The sequence below is a fragment of the Saccopteryx leptura genome, chromosome 8 (assembly GCF_036850995.1).
Source record: "Saccopteryx leptura isolate mSacLep1 chromosome 8, mSacLep1_pri_phased_curated, whole genome shotgun sequence".
Taxonomy (NCBI): Eukaryota; Metazoa; Chordata; class Mammalia; order Chiroptera; family Emballonuridae; genus Saccopteryx; species Saccopteryx leptura.
This window is the reverse complement of record NC_089510.1, coordinates 29,294,323-29,318,797: the sequence shown is the minus strand read 5'-3', so window position 1 is coordinate 29,318,797 and position 24,475 is coordinate 29,294,323. Positions and strand designations below refer to the sequence as shown.

The 24,475-nt window shown below is 41.1% G+C and overlaps 2 protein-coding genes across 7 annotated transcripts in view; one reads left to right on the top strand and one right to left on the bottom strand.

The window, feature by feature from the left end:
- Positions 1-24,475, top strand: part of CMSS1 (cms1 ribosomal small subunit homolog) — a 419,693-nt gene that overhangs the window by 47,963 nt on the left and 347,255 nt on the right. The window contains exon 1 of one of the 4 annotated variants that reach the window (XM_066347863.1): positions 19,367-19,386. The exons of the other annotated variants lie outside the window; for them this stretch is intronic. Coding sequence (XP_066203960.1) covers positions 19,383-19,386 — 4 coding nt within the window. The 5' untranslated portion in view covers positions 19,367-19,382. Of the gene's footprint in view, positions 1-19,366; positions 19,387-24,475 lie in introns of those variants that run through there. 4 annotated transcript variants of the gene reach the window in all.
- Positions 1-24,475, bottom strand: part of FILIP1L (filamin A interacting protein 1 like) — a 317,903-nt gene that overhangs the window by 39,603 nt on the left and 253,825 nt on the right. The window contains exon 1 of one of the 3 annotated variants that reach the window (XM_066347857.1): positions 12,651-12,758. The exons of the other annotated variants lie outside the window; for them this stretch is intronic. The gene's annotated coding sequence lies outside the window, so the exon portion shown is untranslated. Of the gene's footprint in view, positions 1-12,650; positions 12,759-24,475 lie in introns of those variants that run through there. 3 annotated transcript variants of the gene reach the window in all.

Below are 24,475 nucleotides of genomic sequence, written 5' to 3'. Positions count from 1 at the left end.
GCTGTACCTGGCCACGCGTTGCTGTGGCTCAGTCTGGTTAAATGGAAAAGAAAAGAGAAAGCGCACGTTTCTAATATGTTTAATTTCACAATGCTTGTGGGTATACAATATTCTTTGTTGTTCCATTGTCTGTAGAGATTGTCTGGTTTGCCGACTCTAGAACACGCAACATATAATTGTCCATGTGCGAAGCAATCCACGTCTAGATCTAAAGTGCACAATTCTAAAGATTGCCTCTGAGCTTTGTTGATGGTGATTGCAAACGCCAATTGAATTAGGAACTGCAGTCTCTTAAATTGAGATGGCATATCCATTGGAATCATAGGAATGCGAGGAATGAGGACATCTTCACCTTTGAAAGGTCCTGTCAAGATTGTTGCTTCTACGAGGTTGCTTATTAATTTTTTTACCGCAAGCCACGTGCTTTGGCTGGTTGATATTTTGCAACATGATAATTGGCACACTGATTTTCATTACAGTACGTGCAGTGGCATCCCTGGCAGATCGAGTGAATTCAAAAATTCTGTTGGATAATTAACTGATTCATCTGCTTCCACAACATTGTCAATGGACTTGTATGTGACTGCCTCGCTTTGAATGTTAGACTGAATAATATTGTTAAGTTCATAGACATTTTTGTTCTTGGCCACAAGAATAGCTCGTTTACTCAGGCAAGCTGATTCTTATAATTGGTTTGAATATTGGGAAATACTTTTTCAACCAATTCTCCTTTTGACATCACTAAATTGCATAAGTTATGAGGCAATGAAATTCGTCCTGAGGTCAGATCAACCGGCACCTTTCTGTTCCCAATTTCCAGCAATTGATATGAGAATATCTCAGCTGATCGATCGTTTTGCAGCTGGACACGCATATTTGTAGTTAATTTTAACGTCTTTACCGTGTTGCCACAAAGTAGAGTATTTCAGGCAAGCATTTATTTCATCTGCTGGTGTTGATCGAGGAATTACAGGTAATGTTTGCCTGAAATCTCCTGCAAGCAATATTAATGCAGTCCCAAATGGTCTGATGTTTCCACACAAATCTTGCAATGATCGATCAAGAGCCTCGAGCGATGTTTTGTGCGCCACTGTGCATTCATCCCAAACAATAAGTTTGCGTTTCTGCAATACTTTTCCCATGCCGGATGCTTTGGAAATGTTGCACGTGAGAGTTTCAATGAATTGCATGTTCAATGGCAATTTCAAAGCAGAATGAGCAGTTCTTCCACCTGTAGCAATGTCGCAGCTATTCTGGATGACACAAGAGCTAAGGCTATGTCATTTTGGGATAGAATTGCTGCCAGAATCAATCTAATTAGGAACGTTTTACCAGTTCCTCCTGGCGCATCTAAGAAGGTTTCTCCAACCCCGTTATTGACAGTTTGCATTATTTGATAGTAAATGCATTTTTGCTCAAGCGTTAGCTTAGGAATATTTGATTGCACATACGACAAAAGATCACCCATGTAGTAATTTTGTTCACAACGCAATTCTACATTAAACAAAGCAGCAGGAGATCAATTCGGTGATGGCATTCCCAGTTGAGAACTTTGTTCGCGATTTCTAAGTACAAATCTTCAGTCATTACCAACGCTTTGTTGTAGATTTCTGCTGTGAAATCCATGTTCATATTTGAATTTTCCTTGTGTATTTGACTGAAAATATCTTCAGCCATATGCAATTTCTATTTCTCCCATAACATTGAAATGGAATCGCAAAATATTTAGTATAGTGTATGTTGCTTTTATGTTCAACAGATGGCGCTGTTTTTCAAAAAATCATGTCTTTACCTGTCACAGGTGTGACATCCATATAATAGTAAGTATATAAAAACAAAAACACATGCGTATTTGAATGCAACATTGTGTCAAAATTTCAGAGCAATTGGTGAAGAATTTTCGGAGATTTAAGATTTTGAACAAACAAACATTTACATTTTTATTTATATGATTGGTAGTGAAGGGCAGTTCCATCCAAATGTTCCAGAGGCAGGCCTGCTAGAGATGAGAGCACTGAATGTTCACTTCCCTTCCCTTGGCCCTTGGTCTGCTGCTGGGTTAGCGCTGGAACAAGAGCTTCATCCATCTAGTTGTTTCTCTCTGGGAGAAATTCTGTTTATAGCAGAACTAAAGAAAAGGCTCTAGTGTACCTCATGTATGTGTTATATGAATGCACATCCATTTTGGCCCTGACCATATCTTATCTGGTGATTTGAATTCTAAGGGAAGGCCACCTATTTCAGGTTTGCACTTACGTGGTTGAAAAAAGTACTGACTTCACTATACCTCACTTTTAAGGTTCACTCATTCACAGCTAAAAAAGAAAAAAGGAAAACCCCAATTCTCAAATAACAGAAAAGCCACATTCAGAAAAGCTACATAACCAAAGGACAGAGAATATCAGACCAAAATCTTCTACTGACTTTAACTCTTGTGACCTTGCCTCATATGCCTGTTACCTGAGCTGCAAAGTGGGGAAAGCAGTACGATTTCATCTCTAAGGTTCACAAAGCCTTTGATATCCTCAAATCTCAGATTCACAGAATAAAAACCCCCACAAAACATTAAAGTCCTTTCCTCCCTTCTTTCCCTTAGCATTGTGTACAAATTCACATTTCAAAAATGTATGTTTTATTCTATCAAAAGATTTTGTCAAGTCTCAATGGTCCATAATTATATGGAAACCCTAATTGGAATTTTATGGGATTCAGATTTCTTTTTGATTCTTTATATGTGAAGCATTTGTTGTAGTTCAAGGTTATAAGTACACTTGTAAAAATGAAGAAATAAATATTTTAGTGTCTGACACTAAAAATGTTATGCTAAAATGAAAGTACAATTAAACTGGAAAATTAACACCTAAGAAGAAGTATTTAGACTATTAGTTTCTGAAAAGAGAATCCTTATTATCTTACATAAGTTATTTCGCCCAAATTGTAAGATTTGTCTTACACATTTGGTTTTATGTCTGTGCCTCTGAGACACGGTAGGATTTTCAAGGTAAAACAGTAAGATTTCAGGTTAGCTTTTAAGCCTTTGTTCTCTCTGGTCCTTTACACAGTAACTTATTTCTTACCTCAGATGACTAAAACATATATATTTAGGAATGCCCATGTGAAAATCTCATAGGAGGAATTCCCTTCTAGCAGGGTATTCAGGGTAAAGGATTACCTCGCTTTTCAGAGTGGGTTTTTCAGAGAGCTTAGGCATAGAGACACGGGTTTTCTCCAACAAGCTTATTCCTTTCCTTCACTTTATGGCTGGGTGTAAAGGAACATGAGCTCTTTACGACTGCATCCAGTGGTCCCCAACCCCCGGACCAGTACCAGTCCGTGGGCCATTTGGTACTGGTCCGCAGAGAAAGAATAAATTATTTCCATTTTATTTATATTTAAGTCTGAACGATGTTTTATTTTTTAAAAATGACCAGATTCCCTCTGTTACATCCGTCTAAGACTCACTCTTGACACTTGTCTCGTAAGTTCGACAATTATATTTAAAAATACCACAGTGTTTATGCCAGTCGCATAATTTTATTTTGTGCATTTATCCGTCCCACCCTAAAGGCCAGTCCATGAAAATATTTTCTGACATGAAACCAGTCCGTGGCCCAAAAAAGGTTGGGGACCACTGCTCTAAGGCACCTCCTCTTTCACCCAGAGGCAATCTTGTGCCTCAGCCTGCGGAAGCCTGCAGCCCCAGATGGTGCTGGAGCGCCATCCTGTGGAAGACTGGCATAGCTGGAGTGTAACAGGTACAGTGAATTGCTACTGTGGTTCTGCCCTGTGCCAACTGCTTCCTCAGATTTAATCTTCACTTTAAGGACCGAAATCATTTAAGATGCCTTCCTTTCTATGAAGGTACAGGTTGCCTGACAACCAAATGCTGGATTTAAATATCAGAGTGTGGATGTTCCGATTCTGGTTCAAGCCTTTCTCTTTTTACCTCAGATTCCCTTTTCATAGTAGAATTCCAAAGAATAAATCTGCCATCCTTTTTGGAACGCTCTGTTCAATAACCTCTATTTAACATTTCATTCCCATTTTTTTCCGTGAATGTTCCCTAAACTGTCTAGCCCCAGCTGATCCCCCCTTTCTTTGGTATATTTGTTTTGCTCTTAAACTAACTGTAAGCTCTTTGAAGGATTTGATAGCTCTCTGGCCCCCTCTATGGGTTTGAGCTCTGTACAAACGACCAAATAAATGAGTGAGGGGTGAGAAGAACCATTTCTTAGGGGAACATAACCCCCTTTTAGGCTGAATGATTGAAAGATTTTAATAATTTACTTATTATCAGAGCAGAAGTAGGGTGTTGTTCCTCTTGTCCCCGTCACTTCTCAGGAGAGAGAACCATTCAGTGAAACGAGGAAAATCACTTGGATACAAATTTAAATCAAGTTTAGGTGGGGGAAATCCAGCCAGAGAATTTTAACTCTGCCTGCAATTCTTTGCATTTATTGCTCAACCCAATGAATTTTATGGGACTATGAGAAAATCCTGTGGCCTGACAGATGGTGGCGCAGTGGATAAAGCATTGAGCCAGAACGCTGGGGTCAGTGGTTGGAAGTCCAGAGGTCACTGGCTCTGAGCATGGGCTTGTCAGTGTGGGGTCACTATCCTGAGCAAGGGAATCGTCCCCACAATCCCAAAGCTCACTAGCTTGAACTCAGAGGTCACTGGGGTGACAAGTCCAAGATTGCTGACTTGAAAAGGGGACAGTGGCTCGGCCCCGGTCAAGGCACTTACAAAAAGCAATCAATGCACAACTAAAGTGAAAGCAACTACAAGTTGATGCTTCTCCCCCTCTCCCCCTTTCCCCTCTTTCAAAAAAACAAAACAGAAAGACAGACGAAAGGAAAGGAAAGGGGAAAGGAAAAGGAAAGGAAAAGGAGAGTCTTGTGAAGCATAGTTTTAGGGAAAATGAGTGGAACCCCAAATCATTTGCCAAGGTTGTTCTCACCTGTACCTGAAATTTCTCAGGGTGCCACGCATCGATACAGAGAGCCAGCTGAGTGAAGGCCGGAAGGATAACATGTCATTTCAAATGTAATGTATTTCTTTTAATAGTGACTTCTTAACCATCTTGATAATAAATTGATATTCTTTTTAAAGAATAGATAATCCTCCCTTTATCAGCAAGGGATTACTTTTCACAAAACTCTACAGTGGTTTCCCCCCTCTGCCATGCCCAGGTATTAGTATAACAAGTTAAGGCTTAGGGACTTCTGCGGCATCTCACTGCATAGCACTTTGTCTTAAGCAAAAAGCTAGGAACTGAGAACTTTCCCATGCTCTCTCCAAGCTCCTAGGCCAGGCAGCAACTTCCTTTTCTTCAAATGTAATAGCAGCAGTCACTTAAGTCTTGTCAGCCCAAATGTGATAAATGTTTTACATTCCTCTTAGGATTTCTGCTCAGAGGTTTGTTTTTTTGTTTTCATTTACTTAAAAAAAAAAAAAAAAAGAATTTTAAAGAGAGAGAAATTTAGTTCACCTTTAAACTTTTGTTCCAAGACCGATGGGCCATGAGATAAGATAAATCTGGCAGCTACGCTCTGTCAGAGTGGCCAATCACGGAGGGCTGACCTCATCCTTGAGGCTGCTTTTGGTACAATGGTTTGGAGTTCTCACAGGCTACAGTTTTGTTCATCTTTCCTCCAAGCATGGACTTTTCCCCTCCCATTCCTCCCATTTGTTTTAGCTGAGCTGTCTTGGTAATGATATAATCAGCAGCTTATATTTTTGTATAGTCTTTGGCTCTACTTGATCAGAACTCCCTTAGTTAATGCCCACTACTCTGTCTTTCCCAGTATTGAAAGAGACTTACGGTGGATGACATTGTGCCCTTTTTTTTTTAGGTTTGTGGAACCCAGGGCTACCCAAAGCTTAGAAGAGTCGAATTCGTACTTAACGAGCCATTCTTCCTACTCTTCAGTCTTTCCATTGAGATAACACTGTTTGTCCATGTCAATTTAGTGTCACTAGTAAGCAAGTTTGAAGACTAAAATCTGTTGAATTTTTTTAAATGGTCCTGTACTGCTTAACCTGTGGTGGTGCAGTGGATAAAGAGTTGACCTGGAATGCTGAGGTTGCCGGTTCAAAACCCTGGGCTTGCCTGGTCAAGGCACATATGGGAGTTGAAGTTTCCTGCTCTTCCCTCCCTTCTCTCTCTCTCTCTCTCTCTCTCTCCCTCCCTCCCTCCCCTCTAAAATGAATAAATAAAAATAATTAAAAATAAATAAATGGTCCTGTACTGTTTCTCCATACTTAATTTTTATGTACAACTGACCTGTCTTATCTACATGGCTTTACCAGTCCAATAAGAAAGCCCAGGACCGTGATTGGAGCCTTTATGCAAGAGCTGCTGGTGATCTGATTAGTTCTTATTATCATCACCACAGTGTTAGTGCTAGTGGGTGTGACTGGGTTAAGACGGTGCAGTGTGCAGAGAGCCTGGTTGCTGGCTCTGGTCCTGCCGTGTACTTGGCAAGATGCCTGGCTCTATGGCTCTGCCGTGTGCTCAGCACGATGCCTGGCTCTATGGCCCTGCCGTGTGCTCAGCACGATGCCTGGCTCCACGGTCCTGCCGCGTGCTCGGCACGATGCCTGGCTCTACGGTCCTGCCGTGCGCTCGGCACGATGCCTGACTCTACGGCCCTGCCGTGCGCTCGGCACGATGCCTGGCTCAATGGCCCTGCCGTGTACTCGGCCCGATGCCTGGCTCCATGGTCCTGCCGCGTGCTCGGCACGATGCCTGGCTCCATGGTCCTGCCGCGCGCTCGGCACGATGCCTGGCTCTACGGTCCTGCCGCGCGCTCGGCACGATGCCTGGCTCCATGGTCCTGCCGCGCGCTCGGCACGATGCCTGGCTCTACGGTCCTGCCGCACGCTCGGCACGATGCCTGGCTCTACGGTCCTGCCGCGTACTCGGCACGATGCCTGGCTCTACGGTCCTGCCGCGTGCTCGGCACGATGCCTGGCTCCATGGTCCTGCCGCGCGCTCGGCACGATGCCTGGCTCTACGGTCCTGCCGCGCGCTCGGCACGATGCCTGGCTCTACGGTCCTGCCGCGCGCTCGGCACGATGCCTGGCTCTACGGCCCTGCCGCACGCTCGGCACGATGCCTGGCTCTACGGTCCTGCCGTGTGCTCGGCACGATGCCTGGCTCTACGGTCCTGCCGCGTGCTCGGCACGATGCCTGGCTCTACGGTCCTGCCGCGTGCTCGGCACGATGCCTGGCTCTATGGTCCTGCCATGTGCTCAGCACGATGCCTGGCTCTATGGTCCTGCCGTGTGCTCAGCACGATGTCTGGCACATGCTCAGTAAATGTTTGCTGCTTCTGAGGAGTCCCGAGCCCTCGGCTGGCTTTATAGGTTGACACTGGTGCTACATATTTAAAAAATTGTAGGAAAATCACTTTTTTTCTTTCCTGTAAAACCTGGCAGATGCACAGGACTATCCACGGAAACTTTGGAATTGAAGTGCATGACCGGGAAATGGCAGTCTGCAGGCTTCTAGTTACTATTAGGACAAACTGGACTCGATGACTGTATCTTCCAGGTCTTCAGTCGAGGTACAGAGATCAGGGAAAAACAGGAATCTACCCTTCATTAAAGACAAAACCACTATACTCAGCTCCTTCATATGCTGCTATAGAGCAGTGGTCCCCAACCCCCGGGCTGCGGACCGGTACCAGTCTGTGGGCCATTTGGTACCAGTCCACAGAGAAAGAATAAATAACTTACATTATTTCTGTTTTATTTATATTTAAGTCTGAACGATATTTTTTAAAAAATGACCAGATTCCCTCTGTTACATCCGTCTAAGACTCACTCTTGACGCTTGTCTCGGTCACGTGATATATTTATCTGTCCCACCCTAAAGGCCAGTCCGTGAAAATATTTTCTGACATTAAACCAGTCCATGGCCCATAAAAGGTTGGGGACCACTGCTATAGAGTCCATTCCATGCCCCTGGGCGATCAACCTGGTACTCTTTCACTACCTTGATCTCATCATTTTGGGAGGAAGTTAAAGTCAGTAGGTGGAGGTTGGCAGTGAACAGAGAGGCATCTGACTTAGTTGGCCTCCACAACAGGTACTGTACTGTCTTGACTTCGTCTGATCCCAATTTGTTTGCTGGTTTTTATGTTTGCGAGTCAGTTCTATGTCGTTACTTCAGATAGTGGCAAAGATTTGTTTTGGGCTCCTGAATAAAATCTAGAAGAGGTCCTTCTTCACCCTCTGTTTTCAGAAATACTCTTTTCTTACCAAAGAAGAAGCTTGCTTCTAGATTGTAATTTATTTGTTTGTACATTTATCTGACACACCAACTGACTATAGCTAGGGCGCTATGCTCTGTGCTAGGAATAAGTTGGTTGCACAGTTCACCCTCAAGGAGTTTACAGTCCAGCAGACAGACAATAAACAAATAAAACAAAATGTGTAATTTGATGTCATGTAGCAGTGCATGGCGGGAAAGAAAGTAAAGCAGGGTCAGTACCAGGAACTTACACCTTTCATAGGTAACTTCCCGTGCTGTTTTGGGGAGGTTGTTTTTAAGGTACTGAGTCACTTCAGTTTGAAAGGGAACCTGCTTGTTAGGGAGGTCTGGGGAGTGCAGAATGCTCGGGTGGAAGATGCAGAGAAAAAGTCACTTGTCAAGTTAGTGGTTCAGACATAAATGTCTTTGACTACAGAGCACACGCTTTCCCGGGCACCTCAGCCTCCAAGCAGAGCGTGAGCTTTGCCACCCAGAGAACCTCGAAGTACATTTTTATTTGTTTCCCCGTACTCTCTTTATCACCTCCCTTCCATTGTCTAGCCTGCTTGAACTGGATTGATTTCACCCCGTCCTCTCCCCTGCCTTCCTGCATCCTATACTTATTAACAGGAACTTTGATTACATTTTTTTAAATGGGTTTTAGATCTACATTAACTTACAGGGTCAAGATACCTGGGGCTTGTCTTCCTCTCTTCCTGCCACTAATTTAAGGAGAAACCAAAGACTGTAGCCCCAAAATTCAAAGGGCCCTGCCTCTGCCTCTGCCTCTGAGAAGCTCTGTGTCTCTGAAAGAAGTCACACTGTGGACATTAACTTCGTAAGGAAAGGCACTTGGATCAGATGGCCTCCAAGACCTCTTAGAGTTATAAAACTCGGTGGACATTTCCTGCCAGATGTGAGAGGAATTATAATTTTCCTCTGGGCCCCAGAGCAGCCCATGTCCGTCCGTACAGAAGAACCTGTCAGGGCACTTCTCGAACTCACATCTGTGGAGCTGAGTGTTGCCCATGATGACATAATATATGCTGTCTTTTACTGGTAATAACTGTCCTTTATGCTAAAATCAGTAGTTATCATAAGCAGAAACAAGGAGTTGGGTGTGTGTTTGTCTATACCCTTACTGGTCCCGATAATACACTTATCTGCCTATTCCTCTGTGTACCTCTCTACCCGCCCCCAAGTTGTTATAAAAAAATTATAATTGTATCTTTAAGATTTATTCTTCCCTTGGAACCAGTGGGGCATAGAAATGTGAGGATGGTCAGATTGGAGAAAAAACACTACTGATGTGTTATTCTCTGTTCTTGGGACTCAGAAATAAAACTGCTGCTGTCCTGCCTTAATCTGCTAAAGTATCTGAGAGAGCAGTCATGAAAGGGGAGTGCTTCCCCGTATCTGAAAAAGGACCATGGGACTTGCTTTGGCGAGCCTTCCCACTTTCCTTTGTCCAGCTTTCTTTCCCAGCTGGAGATAAGGTTAGTGCAGAAGTCCAGGAAGAAAGAACCTTAAATCTTGTTTTTAAGAAAAAGAGGGATGTAGGAGTGCTTACAACAGTGTTGCTGATGACCCACTAGGCATTTAGTGCCCCTAAAATTCAGAGTAGCAATGACCAGCCAGAGGAGGTTCTTTGGAGCACACATCAAGCACAGGGTTTGGGTTGGTGGCCCAGAAATACTCTAGTGATGGCAGAAGCAGTCATAGAAAGATTGCTTTGATAGTTTGTGATACTGGCTGCATATGCTGTGTCTCCATCTCTAAATTCTTATTTAAACATCATTTACAAAAACTAAACAGTCCGTATAAATTAAAGCTAAATTCATAGTCAAATAAAAATTAAACTAAAAACATTTAAAATGAATGATATGCCCAAGAGAATAGGTAAGGTGTGTTACATTTTTTAAAGATAATGACTTTAAAGATAATATGAACAACAGATTTCAGTTTCTGAAGCAGGTTGAAACCAATGTAGCTTTACATCCTATGATTATTACGCCACAATATTCAGTCTTTTGTAAACAGTTCTTTTCCTGGCCCCCTTCTTTCTCCCTTAAATAAGAGGCTATGTGTTTTTCTCTCTTCATCTTGTAAAAGCATTCACTTTGCCCCGAAGCACTAGATATAGACAGAACATGACTTAAAAAGAATTAATGGAATTTTATTCTTCCTCCCACATTTCATTTCACCCCCAAATCCATTTATTACCAAAGACACTTTTTGGGGGAAGGGGAAAGGGTTGCAGAGAGCCCTAAAACAAAACTTCCAGCCTTTTGACAAAGCAAGTTGGTGGTTATTGCAAGTGGGCTTGCGAATTAGAAAGCTCAGAGCTTGGTTTGTGTTTTTATATTGGCTGTTACTATAGACTCCATCACAGCATTAGGAAAATATCACAAAATACCAGGGGCTTAACAGTTAATCATAATCACCAGAAAAGGGGAAATGAATTTAAGCATAAAATTAATGTATGCTTTATTTGAAAATGTAAAAATTTATGTTCATTCTATCTAAAACTTTTCCCCCATCATGCAGATTGTCCCAAGGACTAAGAAACCCACAAGAGAGTCACTGTGACATTACGTATCCATGATAATCTTGTTTACCTTTGAGTTTTAAAAAGGGTCTTAATGGGCAATTGTTCCTTGAACATGCTTTTAAGTTAATAAAAGGGAATATTGAAGTGTGTCATTTAAAAATTTTTTTCAAAACTGATGCTTGCCCTTTATTAAAAAAAAATAAAATGCAGACTCGGAAACACAGCTGTGAGAGCTTTGATAGAGGTTATGATTTTCAACAGTTGAGCTATAGTTTATGGTACAGATGGTACTTTGGGTATAACTGAAACAGTAATTGATGGTTTCTGTTTCCCTCCTCTGTTAGATTTAAAAGAGTGGAATACCTTTTTCCCAAGGCAGGAATTTTTCAGTGTCCAATTACAGTTTATATCAAATAAACAACTTTTCTATTGCATATTCTGTATTTCTCCACAGTGACGGGGGGGGGGGGGGGTGTTGGCCTCTCTCTTTTCTCATTATGGTAGGCTTCCCTAGATTTGAAATAATAGTTTTAGGGAAATCCTACTTCATGGCACTAACCAGCAGTTTATATAGCCTATCTTCAGAACAAATAACATGTAATTTTTCTTTTAGAATACTAAAACCAAAGTCTTGCATTGCTCTAAACAGAATTAGCAAAAAAACCCAAAATCCTACCGAACAAAAATGATAGGCACCAGTGTCATATACTTTCAGAAAACTCACACAGGAATTACTAGAAACACAGGATATATCTCGAATTTTAAGCATATAAAAATGTTATGTTTAAAATGATAAAGGCTATTTAAAAAGGGAAATAATTCTGTTACAATTTCTTAAGTTTTGTTTTACAGTATATGTTCAGATCAAATAAAGAATAAATCAACTTCTCATCTCCTATTCCAATGTTTTAAAATTAACATAGCATATTTTAATTTCTCTGCTGATTTTTCTGAAAAGTAAAGTAAAATGTGTAGATTTTCAGCATCTACCAAGTGTTCACTTATCATACTGTAAGGGTACATTTATAGTAATAGCTTCTTCAGGGTTTAGATGTAACTAATTGTGGTTCAAAATGCCACTGAGTAACAAAACTCTTCTATAGGCTTTATCTTTTCAATAAGTTTTGTAGATAAACTATTGTCCAAAATATTAATCTAGAGAAACTAGTTCATCTTTAATTTTAGTGGTTTGTCCTTTATCCACTGACTGGAGTTGACGTAAAAAGTTATAATTACTTCCTTGTGCAAATTGACGTATGCTTTCAAGACAGAATAGCGTTTGTAAGAATTTTTCTAACTTAAAGACTTACATTTCCCTTAATTACAGCATGTATTTCCAACAAGAGTTTTCTAGTCTTTTATGTAAAGATTTACAAAAGGCTTTGGGGCGGAGGATGTTCACTAACAAATCCACTAGCGTGTGGCAGTGTTTCGAACTCTGCTCTTGTAAAACTTAAGGGAATTTTAGTCCCAGGAGAGAGAAGAGCAGGAGATAAGAGTTGTGTTACAATATACTCCCCTCCACCCTTTTCCCAAAGATTTTTTAATACAATCAGGATTCAATGTGTAGCTCACTTTGAAAGTCTATGTAATATATATAGTCATCGCACACCTTTCAACATTTAAAATTAAACCCCAAATCTGTTTTCTCCATCGATGAAAACTTTTACTTTCAAATTTTGTAGGAGTTGGAAAAGTTCTGAACCTAGAGTTCATTGGACGCGTTTTTCGAAACCTGTCTGCAGTTTGTGGTGCTAATAACTTCAAAAGCCACCTACCCTCTGCCTGGCTCTGACAGCAGTGCCCCTGGCTGGAGCGGAGCGGCTCTCCCGGGCTTACCTGAGCTGCCTGCGCCGGGCCAGGCGGGGGGCCGCGGTCGCACCGCGCTGGCTGCGCTGCGAGCGGGCTGTGCGCGCTCCGGGAGTCGCCCGAACAATGCGAGCTGGGCGCCGAGCGCGCCCGGCCTATGGGCGTTACGTCACTGCGCTGCCTTATAAGGCGCTCCGCGTGTGCGGCGGGGGCGGCGGGGGCGCCGGTGACAGCCAGACCCGCGGTGGCGGTGCCGCTGCGCGCCCAGGCTCCGCCGACTCTGGGACCGTGTGAACCGAGCGTGGGTCCCGGGCTCCCCGCAGAGAGGAATGGGTGGCGGGCCGGGACCCCTGCGCCCTCCTGCCGGGTGAACCAAGTCGTTGGGGGTCATGCTCGATAGGCTTGTAACTTTTCTCTCTCTGCTCTGCGACTCCAAGTCTTCTGTTACTGCTTCGGATTCTTAAATACACATTCTGTTCCTTTTTATTATTATTCACTTACAGTTTATATTCAGTGTTATTTTGTATTTTGGTTAGACAATCACATACTTTACAAACACATCCTTTTATTCTATTTAAACTTTTGTAAATACATTTTTTTCCTTTTTTTTTTTTCCAGTTGCTGAGGGGAAACAGGAGAGGAAAGCCAGAAGTCTTTTTTTTCTTTCTTCTTTTCTTTTTTTTTTTTTTTTTTTGAGACATCTCTGGGGGTGATTTAGACTTCAAACCTTTTCTTTCCTCTTTGTAAAGAGTAGGGGTCCTCAGAGAATAGTATTTTATTTCCTGATGATGTAACTACCATACAATTCCTCAAGTGATGATGGGAAGGCCAGATGAAATCTTATTTGTTCAGTGTTTTTCCTGAAAGAACCTCTTCATTCCTCATTTCTGCTTGCCTGTGTTTTAATGAAAGTACTTAAAACTAATCAGTTTATTTGGCAGGGGAAATATTTATTAAAGAAATTAGATGTTCTGTACTGTACTTCCAAGGTAAAGTATAAAAATAGAACTTTAGAACCAGTACTAATCCAGTTGTTCGACCAGCAAACAAAATAAAAATAAAGACATGAACAGAAAAAGGAAGCTAACTAAATTCTACTGAATGAAAAGATTGAGCTTTCTAATTACTTTACACATCAATAAGAGAAGCAATGTCTGAAGTCCTAGCCAACTATATGAATCTACTAAATAAATTAGATTTGTGGCTGCCTTATTTGGAAACTTCAAATGAATTAAGTAGTTTTAACAACTTGAGTCTATTTAACTCTTTTTAAATTACATTAAGATAGGATTGCTTCCTATTATGATGTACACATGTCTATAGAACTATTGTTTCCACATGTTTTGTCAAACAAGAATAATGAAAATGTGCTTGTTTCTTTTTCGTAGTGTGGAGTGAAGAAAGGCTGGTTGCAGAGAATGTACAGTTAATTAAAACGGTGTGGGAAAAGGATGCCGGGCATAAAAATAAATGCATTATTGCTGACCTGTGGGCTCACTTAGACAATTCTAGATCATTCTACTTGTCTACTGAAAAGCCTAAGTTAAACTAACCCCCACTTTTCATATAAATTGTGTTTGTTTGTTTGTTTCTTTTTATTGTGGCAGAGACAGAGTCAGAGAGAGGGGCAGATAGGGACAGACAGGAAGAGAGAGTGATGAGAAGCATCAATTCTTCGTCATGGCACCTTAGTTGTTCATTGATTGCTTTCTCTTATGTGCCTTGACTGGGGGACTACAGCAGACCGAGTGACCCCTTGCTCAAGCCAGCGACCTTGGGCTCAAGCTGGTGAGCCTTGCTCAAACCAGATGAGCCTGCACTCAAGCTGGAGACCTCAGAGTTTCGAACCTGGGTCCTATGCTTATCTTGTGCTTACTAAACATCCTTTCTAGACTTTTATGCTAGATTTGACTTATTATAAGTAATATGAGATGAAATGAATGTTATGAAAGTTTCAAGAAGCATAAACACCCAAATCTCAAAGTAACGAAGTACCTTTACTTAAAGCTAATACCTGTATTTGTAACTTGTTTTGCCTCCTTTTCCCCTTAAATGAGCACAGACATTTCTTAACATTTGACTTCCTTTTACCATATTTCCCTATGTATTAAGATGCAACTTTGTCTGAAAAATTTGGGGTTTAAAAACTGGGTGCGTCTTATACTGTGGTTGTCAAGTCATTTAAGAAGTGTAGCATTTCAAATGCTATAGATTGAACTGAGAACGAGGCAATATACGAAGACAGTGATTCGTCATCAGACACAGGTGAGGACGAGCTAATGGATGGGAGTTTTGATAGTGATGAGTTGTATGAATTTTATGATGAATAAAACTTGAAATCAATCTTTGTGTAATACATTTTTTTTTTCAAATTTCGGGCCCCATAATTAAGGTGTGCCTTACACATTGGAGCATCTTACACATGGAAATACGGTATCTCTTACTCACATTTGTGTACTCATGTTTTGCATTTATGTTAGTTCTTTTGACTTCCCAGTTCCCCTGTAAAATTTGTATTATTTTTCTCCTTTTCTTCAGCCGAGGTAACTGAAGAATGGAGAAGGTAAGTGGACACAACAGTTGTCTAGGGCTTTTAAGGCAAAAGAAAAGAAGATTAGGACTCCTACTCCTTGTGTGCCTTGCCTGGTACTGTTACTCCCTGAAGTACCGTTTTCTGATCCAAATATGAGTCAGTGTTCCAACTGGGGTTTTGCAATGTGGCCACTCTCTTCAGAAGCTAACATTAACTCTCATTTGTTGGGCTTTTAATTCAAATCCATGGGCCAATCACTGTACTTAGTGCTCTATATGCACTCCTTCATTTAATCTGCACAACATATGTTGAGGTGGTACTAATTTCAAGCGAAGAAACACATTTGGAAAGATAAAATGACTTGCCCAAGGTCACACTGCTAGTAAAGTAATAAATGCAAGGATCCAAACCAACATTAGTCTTCTCTTCTGTTAATGGTTTGTTCAGAATCTCTCATACGTGTTGCTGATAAAGAAGTGTTCTGTCCTGGCCGGATAGTTTGGTTGGTGAGCGCTTCATGCCGAAGTGCAGAAGTTGCCGATTCAGTCCCCAGCCAGGGCACATCCAGGAACAGATCGGTATTCCTGTCTTTCCCCTCTCCCTCTCTCCCTCCCTCTACTTCTCCTTCTCTCTCCCCTCCCCTGCCCCCTTTCCTTTCTCTCTAAAATCAATAAATAAAAATTTTAAAAAGAGAAGGGTTCTTTTTTAATTGAGAAGTTTGTATTTTTGTTTTCCAGACTGAATGTTGAACTAGGAAAACCAAGAGCCAGCCTCTTCGCTGGCCGCACACCAGAGCTGCCCTGACTGTGCACTGAATAGCTCTAGGGAGTATTATCCACATTGGATCTGTGCGTTTACTAAGACCGTTTTCTTGAGGATGTTAGCAACTTGGCTTGTTGTAGTAAATTCCTAATGTTATGACAATTTTCCAACAGATGAACGTCAAGGGTCTTGAGGAAGGGGGTCTTTGACATGAGAACACACTGGGCTTGTGTCACAAGCTCCAGCCAGCTATGGGCATCTGTGCTTCCCTGGCCACATGAGCTGAGCGGTAGACTTGTCTTTCTTTCCCTCTTTCTACCAACATTCTCTTTGAGATGTATTTTTGTTCTTTTAGCTTCTGACATAAATTTATTATGAAAAGAGTAAATAGAGTTATGACCAGTCTCGGCTGATAAAATTTTACTTCCCAATTGCTATATGACTCTTCTTCTTTTATAATCAGGAATTTCTTACAAATAAGCATACCTACAAATTCAAGTCCTTTCTTCAATTAGTGATCTGGATTTATGATTCGAATCAGCAGTAGGTTGGTTATTTGGAAATAATGTAAAGGAATTTTTCTACCCGTCTGGTTGCCTTCTAAATGTGGAAGAAGGTTTGTAGGCTGTAAGACTGGAAATGAAGATGTATTGATTTGATTGAACTGTATGAAGTCACTTTTGTTAGTCAAAAACAGTTGAATATTGACAGTTTCCCATGGTTAACGCTAATGCCAAGTTATTAGAATGACCACAGCAGCTAGTATTAGTAATGTCCACAATGTCCTTGTTACTTAAATGTTTCAAAATACCATTAGCATGTTACCAGCATGGCAAAGCCAGTTCCTCTTTTCGAAGTCACTTCCTTCCTGTCCAGCCTCTCTGCCTTTGTTTCTTCTTGCGGCTAGTGAAGTATGCCAGTCTGTCATCCCAGTAGTGCCCAAGAAGCAGTATTCGTAATTAACTGAACCTTCCTTGCGATTGTCCTCAGTTTTCATTACTGCTTCTCTCATCAGCAAGGGGTGATGTGCACTGCTCCCTGAAAGTTCTGCTGCAGGGTATGGGATGATAATGCTAATTTTGTGACACATTTGCTCCTTTACCTCTATAAAATAGTATATGTGGAAACGCTGTAACATGCGAAGAAAAACAACAATTCTTACTAGGGGCGAGGCCCGGTAGGAGAAGCTGAACGGAGTGAGGACAGACCCAGGATGCACGGGAGAAGGCCTGGTCCTGCCTGGCACTAGGCTGCAGCTCATCGGCCAGAGTGTGTGCTTATGGCACCGAGGTATTTCATCTCAGGGCGGGTTCTGACACTCGCTGGCAGCCTTCTTGCAAAGCAGCTTTGCCTCTGAGCACTGGGCATACCTTCCGCGGATCCAGTGCTGATCGCTCCTCTGCTGCCACACAGTTCAGGAGGAAGGTTGAAGGGACTGAGCGCACAGGTGGGCACCTTCAGAACAAGGAGCCAGAAGGAAGGTCTGAGGGGTAAAAGACCTTCTCTCCACTCTGGGGACAGTTTTCTAACTACCCTGTTTCCTACACTCTTCTTTCTGTACCCCAGGTGGCATCTGCCTAGCTCTGTATACAGAAATGATCACACAAAAGATAGCCCCGGGCAGCGCAGCACGTCCTGTTGAGAGCCTTTCTGTGCACTGAGAGCCTTTCACCAGCAGTTTAGGGTCTGCAGGAAACTTGGATTAACATACAGATCCTCTAGGTCAGGAGTCCCCAAACTACGGCCCAGCCCGTGGGCCGCATGCGGCCCCCTGAGGCCATTTATCCGTCCCCGCCGCACTCTGGAAGGGGCACCTCTTTCATTGGTGGTCAGTGAGTACTGTATGTGGCAGTGCCGCAAAGCGCGGTGTCACTCATGTACAGCACTACTTCCGGTGACGCGGGACGCATGCATCACAGCTCTGGAAGCGCGTCATATCATGTGTTACGGCTAGCAGTGATAAATATGGAACCGGACATTGACTATCTCATTAGCCAAAAGCAGGCCCATAGTTCCCATTGAAATACTGGTCAGTTTGTTGATTTAAATTTACTTGTTCTTTATTTTAAATATTATATTTGTTCCTGTTTTGTTTTTTTACTTTAAAATAAGATATGTGCAGTGTGCATAGGGGTTTGTTCATAGTTTTTCTTTATAGTCCGGCCCCCCAACAGTCTGAGGGACAGTGAACTGGCCCCCTGTGTAAAAAGTTTGGGGACTCCTGCTCTCGTTTATAAACCTCCTGCCCCAGGCCTCCCTAGTCAGTGAAGTGTCTTGAGGCTCTTCAACAGTCCCTGTTCATACTCCAGCTCACTTGATTTTAAAATAGGGACCAATACCCTTGAGACCTAACTTGGGCTCATTACAGCACCAGTGTCAGAGGTGTTATTAGGGAACAGAAAACCCTTTATTAACATTAAAGTGAATGCTATATTTTGGCTTCAAAAATTAATTTTAAAATACTTCCGTGCCCCATGAAAATTTGCAAAATGTAGAAAACGAGAAGACATTTACACCTAGTCCAACTATATAAATACTGCCAACTACTTATAATTTGATACACTACATTTTCAGTCTTTTTCTAAATATTTGTAAAGCATTATTGTTTTCATACTATGGACATATATGTGTATTACTTATCTTTTTACCTTTACTAAATATATTTTAATTGTATTCATGGCTTTTTGTAGACATTGGATTATTTAAAAGCACATATTTGCATATTTTCCCTGGAAGTGGTAGTCACAAAGTCAGTAGTCACAAAGTCAGTCACTGCCCGCTGGGCCCCCGGTGTGGCCGTGGATTTTGTTCTTCAGCAAGTGAAGCAAGGAAGCCTGTGTTTAATAGAGAATCTTCCGTTCATCAGAGACCTTCTGGTCTTGCTGTACGGGGGACGCTATGAGTTGGCTGTGGGACGCTAGTGAGCCGCCAGTAGGTGAACAGACTGACTTGGAGAGAATGAAGAATTGATAATATGACGCCACCGTAAGATTATTAAATGGGAAGCAAGAGAAGCCTGCTGTTTAGGTTCAGTCCATTTGCTTATTTATTTCTGCAAACATTTTGGGTTTCCTTGGTAACTAATAATAGTTTTGAGAAATTGTTGAACTCACAGTATTACTGCAGGAATAAAAAAATCCTGAAATCACAGAAGTTAGAGACGGAAAAGACCTATTAGATCATCTCTGTCCCTTGCCAGTACAGATTGTTCTCAATGCTCTGTCCATTCATTTTTTTAAAGGGACCTTGTCATATACTTTGTACACCTTCTCATTTTTAAAGAATGCATTTTTAAAGAAACCACAGCTAAAAATGTTTCTGTGTAGTTGTGGAACTTGATTTTAAGGTAAATATTTGTGTAAAAAGACCTTTGGATTTAAAGTACAATTTAACAGGTTTTATTAGTTGGAAGTCATCAGAACTGTTTAGGATGTCATTGGAATAGTTGGCCAACTAAGGAAAAATAAATGGGTAAGTTACATTTCATGTAGGTTTTCTTTTATTATTGGTAATTCGAATATAGCAATGCCTGCGAGTTAACTTCTAATCATGTAAACTAATTGAAGTGGGGCTAACAGGCCTGAGGGAATAAAGCACCTAAGAGGTAAAGAAAAGCAGGAGCAAAATGGTTTTATTCTAGGATTATTTTTATGAAAGAGACAGTTAAAAATCACCCTTCCGGTCCCCAGTTATTCTTTGTCCATGGTTTTACAGTAATAATTGCTTGATGTGAAGGTGGTATCTAACTGCAGAACACTTTCCTTCCATCAGGCAACTTCTTCCAGACTCCACCAAGGATGGAATTCAACTGTCTCAGTGCAGTCAATGGTGTTGTTACTGACTAAATGCTTCAACTGCTTATATTAGGGCTAAAGATGTCCTCACTGGGAAAAATACTGAACAATGAAGACTAAGAAATGTGCTTTGAATGATTGTTTCATAAAGTCACATTTTAGACTGTAAGAAGTCCGTAGAAAACATCTTTTTGTTGTCTTCTCTTGTTCCTCCCTTTAAAATAGATGAGATTTTGGGGGCTCCGAGAGGCTAAAGGACTAGCCCCAAGTTCGATAGTAAATTGGGTACTCAGCACCATGTTTTCTGGGTTTGCGTCTCTGTTGGGAAACGTGAAAAATAAAAATTGGCTTAATTAAACAATGGGATTAGAACTGTTAAAAAGAGTACTGTATACCTGAAATCCTAATTAATATTAGAGTAATTTTCCTAGGTTTATACTAACTGCAGAACTAATTTGGAGCACTAATGAGCTACTTATTCACTTTACTGATTAACAGCACAATCGTTTTATTGCATTTTTTTAAATTGGAGATTTATATATTGTTGGTAATCAACTCCAGCCATTAAGATTGACCATTTGTTGACAAGTCTGGCCAAAAATTTAGATATTAATTCTGTGTTGTTATTTAACATCATTGTCTTACATGCCTGCCAATTGGTCATTCTGATAAATCCTACTGTAATTTATGTCATTACATATCCAATCTACATGATAAAATACAGAATTGGACGGGATTTCAAAAGTCTTGTGTCCACGCATATAATATTGAATTCTTCTCAAGTGAGAACTTCCACCTTCTTTCCAGGACTTGGTGCATATTTATTAGTTGTCATTGGTGAACTTTTATTAGTACTGAACAGCTCCAGGGGTTTGTAACCTCCTCAACAAGTCCATTTTATTCTGAACAGAGAACTGGCTTCCTCACAAGTTAAATTGTCAAAGTTTAAAACTGGTCGGAATTTTAATCCTCCTCTAAAAATGTAAGGACTTTGGGATGCTTGTACTCTGAGCATACCCTCCCGAATTTTATATTGTTGTGGTCATATATTATAGTTCTTTTTTTAATTCCACAAGATGCATCATTATTTATTATTGCTCTTTTAGTTGATGTTGCTTTAGATATAACAGTATGTTTACCACTTTTTTTGCTCATCCTTTCTTCTTTTATTCCAGACTTCCATCTGGGATCACTTTTCTTCCATCTAAATGCACCCTTTTGAAGTTCCTTTACTGGAAGTCAGCTCTTTGCAGATGCTCCTTTATTTAAAAAAAATTGAGCATGTTTTTATTCTATACTGTTCTTAGATTGTAATTTTGAGAATAGACTTCTAGGCTGACACTTGTTTTCTGTCAGCCCACGGAAGGTATTTCACTGACTTCTGGCTTCCCACATTATTGTTAAAGTCAATCATCAGTCCACTTGTCATTCCTTTTCTCTGGCTGCTTTTATGATTTTCCCTTTGTCTTTGATATTCTGCGGTTTCATTATTAGGTAGATAAGTATAGATTTATTTTTATTCTCTCTGGATTTCATTGAGATTCCTAAATAAGTGGATTAGTTTTGTTTTTCAGTTCTAGAAAATTCTTAGCCAGTATTAACTCATCAGTATGACTTCTGGAAAATTTTTTCTCTCATCTTTTTTTTTCCCTTCTTTTCCAAGTGAGAGGCAGTGAGATGGACTGACAGATAGACAGACAGACTCCCTCCTGAGCTTTGACCAGGATCCACCAGGCAACCCTGTCTGGGGCTGATGCTTTGCCTATCTGGGGCCATACTCACAACCAGGCTATTTTTTAGCACCTGAGGCAGAGGCTCCACGGAGCCATCCTCAGCACCCAGGGATGATGTGCTCAAATCAATCAAGCCATGGCTGCGGAAGGGGAAGAGACAGACAGTGAGAGAGAAAGAGGAGGGGGAGGAGTGGAGAAACATATGGTTGCTTCTCCTGTGTTCCCTGACTGCGAATTAAACCTAGGACATCCACACGCCAGGCGACTCTACCACTGAACCAACCGGACAGGGCTCTCCTTATCTTTTAAAAAAAACTCATGTTAGACCTTTAACTCTTTTTATCCCTTAACTACTCTTCCAGTTGGTCATCTCATTAGCTCTTCAGGCTATATTTTATAATTTATTCAGATTTTTCTTCCAGTTCACTAATTCTCATTGCCGATCCGCAATTATATTTTTTATTTTCAAAAGTTTCTTTTCTTCCCCCTAATTTGTTTGGCTTTTACAGGTCTATTACTCTTTTAACTAGAAATCTTACCCCCACCCCCTTTTTAATATATTATGTTTTTCATTCTGTCTGGTCCTTTAAATGCCTGGAATCTTTAAATATCATCATCCCTTTTTCTATTTTCATTTCTCTGACTTTCAATCATTGTAGATTATTTGAATTTTTAATGTAAAGTTATACATCTTAGGACTTTAAATGTGGGAATTCTTTGAACTGTGGCTTGAAGGTGGCTTCCTCTAGAGAAGATTTACTTTATTTTTTCTTTTTTGCCCAATGCCAGAATATCTAGGCTCAGGGTTTTTTGTTTGTTTGGTTTTGGTTTTGGACCACCTCGTTTGTATGAATTTGCACTGAAAATTCTCATGTGACCTAGCTTGTTATTATAAATCCTCAGTGGAATTTATTTCTCCCTTACTTCTAATGCTGTAGTTCAGGGAAGACAGTTTTTCTTAATGCTTCCTAGAGGTCATTTCTGTTTCTAAGTGACCTTCACACTAATGGATCCAGCACTTTGAAATCCCAGCTTTATGTGGGGCTTGGAGGACCCGAGGATTTGTTCTTCCTTCTCTGTGCCCTATTATGCCATAAAAACTAAAATAGAAGTTCCAGACTTCAAAACATGCTCTCAGAGCAAAAGCCAGTTTGGGACCTCACTGGTGGTGGCACTGTGGATAGAGTGTCAATCTGGGATGCTGAGGTCCCAGGTTCAAAACTCCGAGGTTGCCACCCTGAGTGCATGCTCATCCGGTTTGAGTGCGGACTCACCAGCTTGAGCACGGGTTGCCAGCCTGAGTGTGGGATCATCGACATGATCCCATGGTCGCTGGCTTAAGCCTAAAGTTCGCTAGCTTGAAGTCCAAGGTCACTGGCTTGAGTCCTCTAGTCAAGGAACATATGAGAACCAATCAATGCACAGCTAAAGTGCTTCTCATCTGTTTCCCTTCCTGTCTGTCTCCTCCTCTCTCTAAAACAAGAAAATTAAAGGCAGTTTTGGTGTTTTGCTTATCTCACTGGGTTTTAACTTTAATATTTAGTCTTTGGCCTTTGAATATTCCCAATAACTTGCCATCTGAGGGATGTATATTTTAGAATATTTTAAACATTTTATTTAGCACTTCCGTGTTTTTTGTTTATTTGTTTTGTTTTGAAGTCAGACAATGGCTTATAGTAGCTAATCAATTTAACCATCAGAAATTTAGAGTAGCACAATATAATAATCTAATACTGAAAACTATGTAAGAAATATTTTAAAGGAATGATTTCAAATGAATATATTAGAGCTAATTGGCCTTTGTTAGGTAGGTCTTCATGTTAATAGAAATATAGATCTACTGTCTAAGATTGCTATGATCTACTTCCACTATGTAGTTATGTTTTATTAAATGTGATAATTTGTCTGATTTTTTACAATAGTTACTCCTTTGTTTAGGCAAACACAAATTAGTCAGAGCCCAGTGTAGAGAGAGATGGCTTATAAGAGTTAAAGAAAGCTTCCACTAAAAAAATAATTAAATAAAAAGAAAAGATAAAGAAACCTTCCTCTCTACTTTTAATGAACCGCTGTGAGAAACCAAATATTGCAGTTTCATTCCAGGTGCTTCCAAGGGAAATTATTCTCATGGTATGTATGCCACTTTTAGGTAGTAGCTCCAACTTAAATCCAAGAGCTTTGGACAGAGCATTCAGCAAGTCTCTAGTTTTATATAGAACATCATGTAATGTAAGATGGCTTCACATGTTGCAAGAGATCCCAGCATATGGTGACTTTAACTTGTTGTTTTGCATTGAGGACTGTCCTCTAAGTAGTCTAGAATGTGAGTAACAGGCCCTGGCCAGTTGGCTCAGTGGTAGAGCGTTGGCCTGGCATGTGTAAGTCCCGGGTTCTTTTCCCAGTCAAGGCACACAGGAGAAGTGACTATTTATGCTTCTCCACCCCTTCTCCTTCTCTCTCTCTTTTTTCCCTTCCTGCAGCCATGGCTCTAATAGTTGGAGTGAGTTGGCCCTGGGTGCTGAGGATGGCTCCATGACCTCGCCTCAGGTGCTGAAATAGCTCGGTTGCCGAGCAACAGAGCAGCAGCCCCAGATGGGCAGAGCATTGCCCGGTAGGGGTCTTGCTAGGTGGATCCTGGTTGGGGCACATGTGGGAGTCTGTCTCTCTGCCTCCCTGCCTACCCACCTTTCACTTAATAATAAAAAAAAGTGAATAACAAAAAGGAAATGACACATTGGGTAGGATGCTTTTAGCTGTAGTCAACAGAAAACCTGGACTCCTTTTGGCTTAAGCAATGGTGAAATATCTTACAACAAAATATCCAAATCTAGGGCAGGTTTTAGACATGACATGTTGCTTCTGCTTCTTTAGTTTCTTGTGGTTCTGGCCTCTTCCCCTGGGTGGCTCATCACTCTGGAAACAGGATGGCCTCAGCAGTTCTAGGCACCACATCCAGACATGCAACACCCCAGAGATAGAAAAAGGACAACTCTTCTGCTGTCTCCTGAGGAGCCAGGAGACCCCTCCCATAAC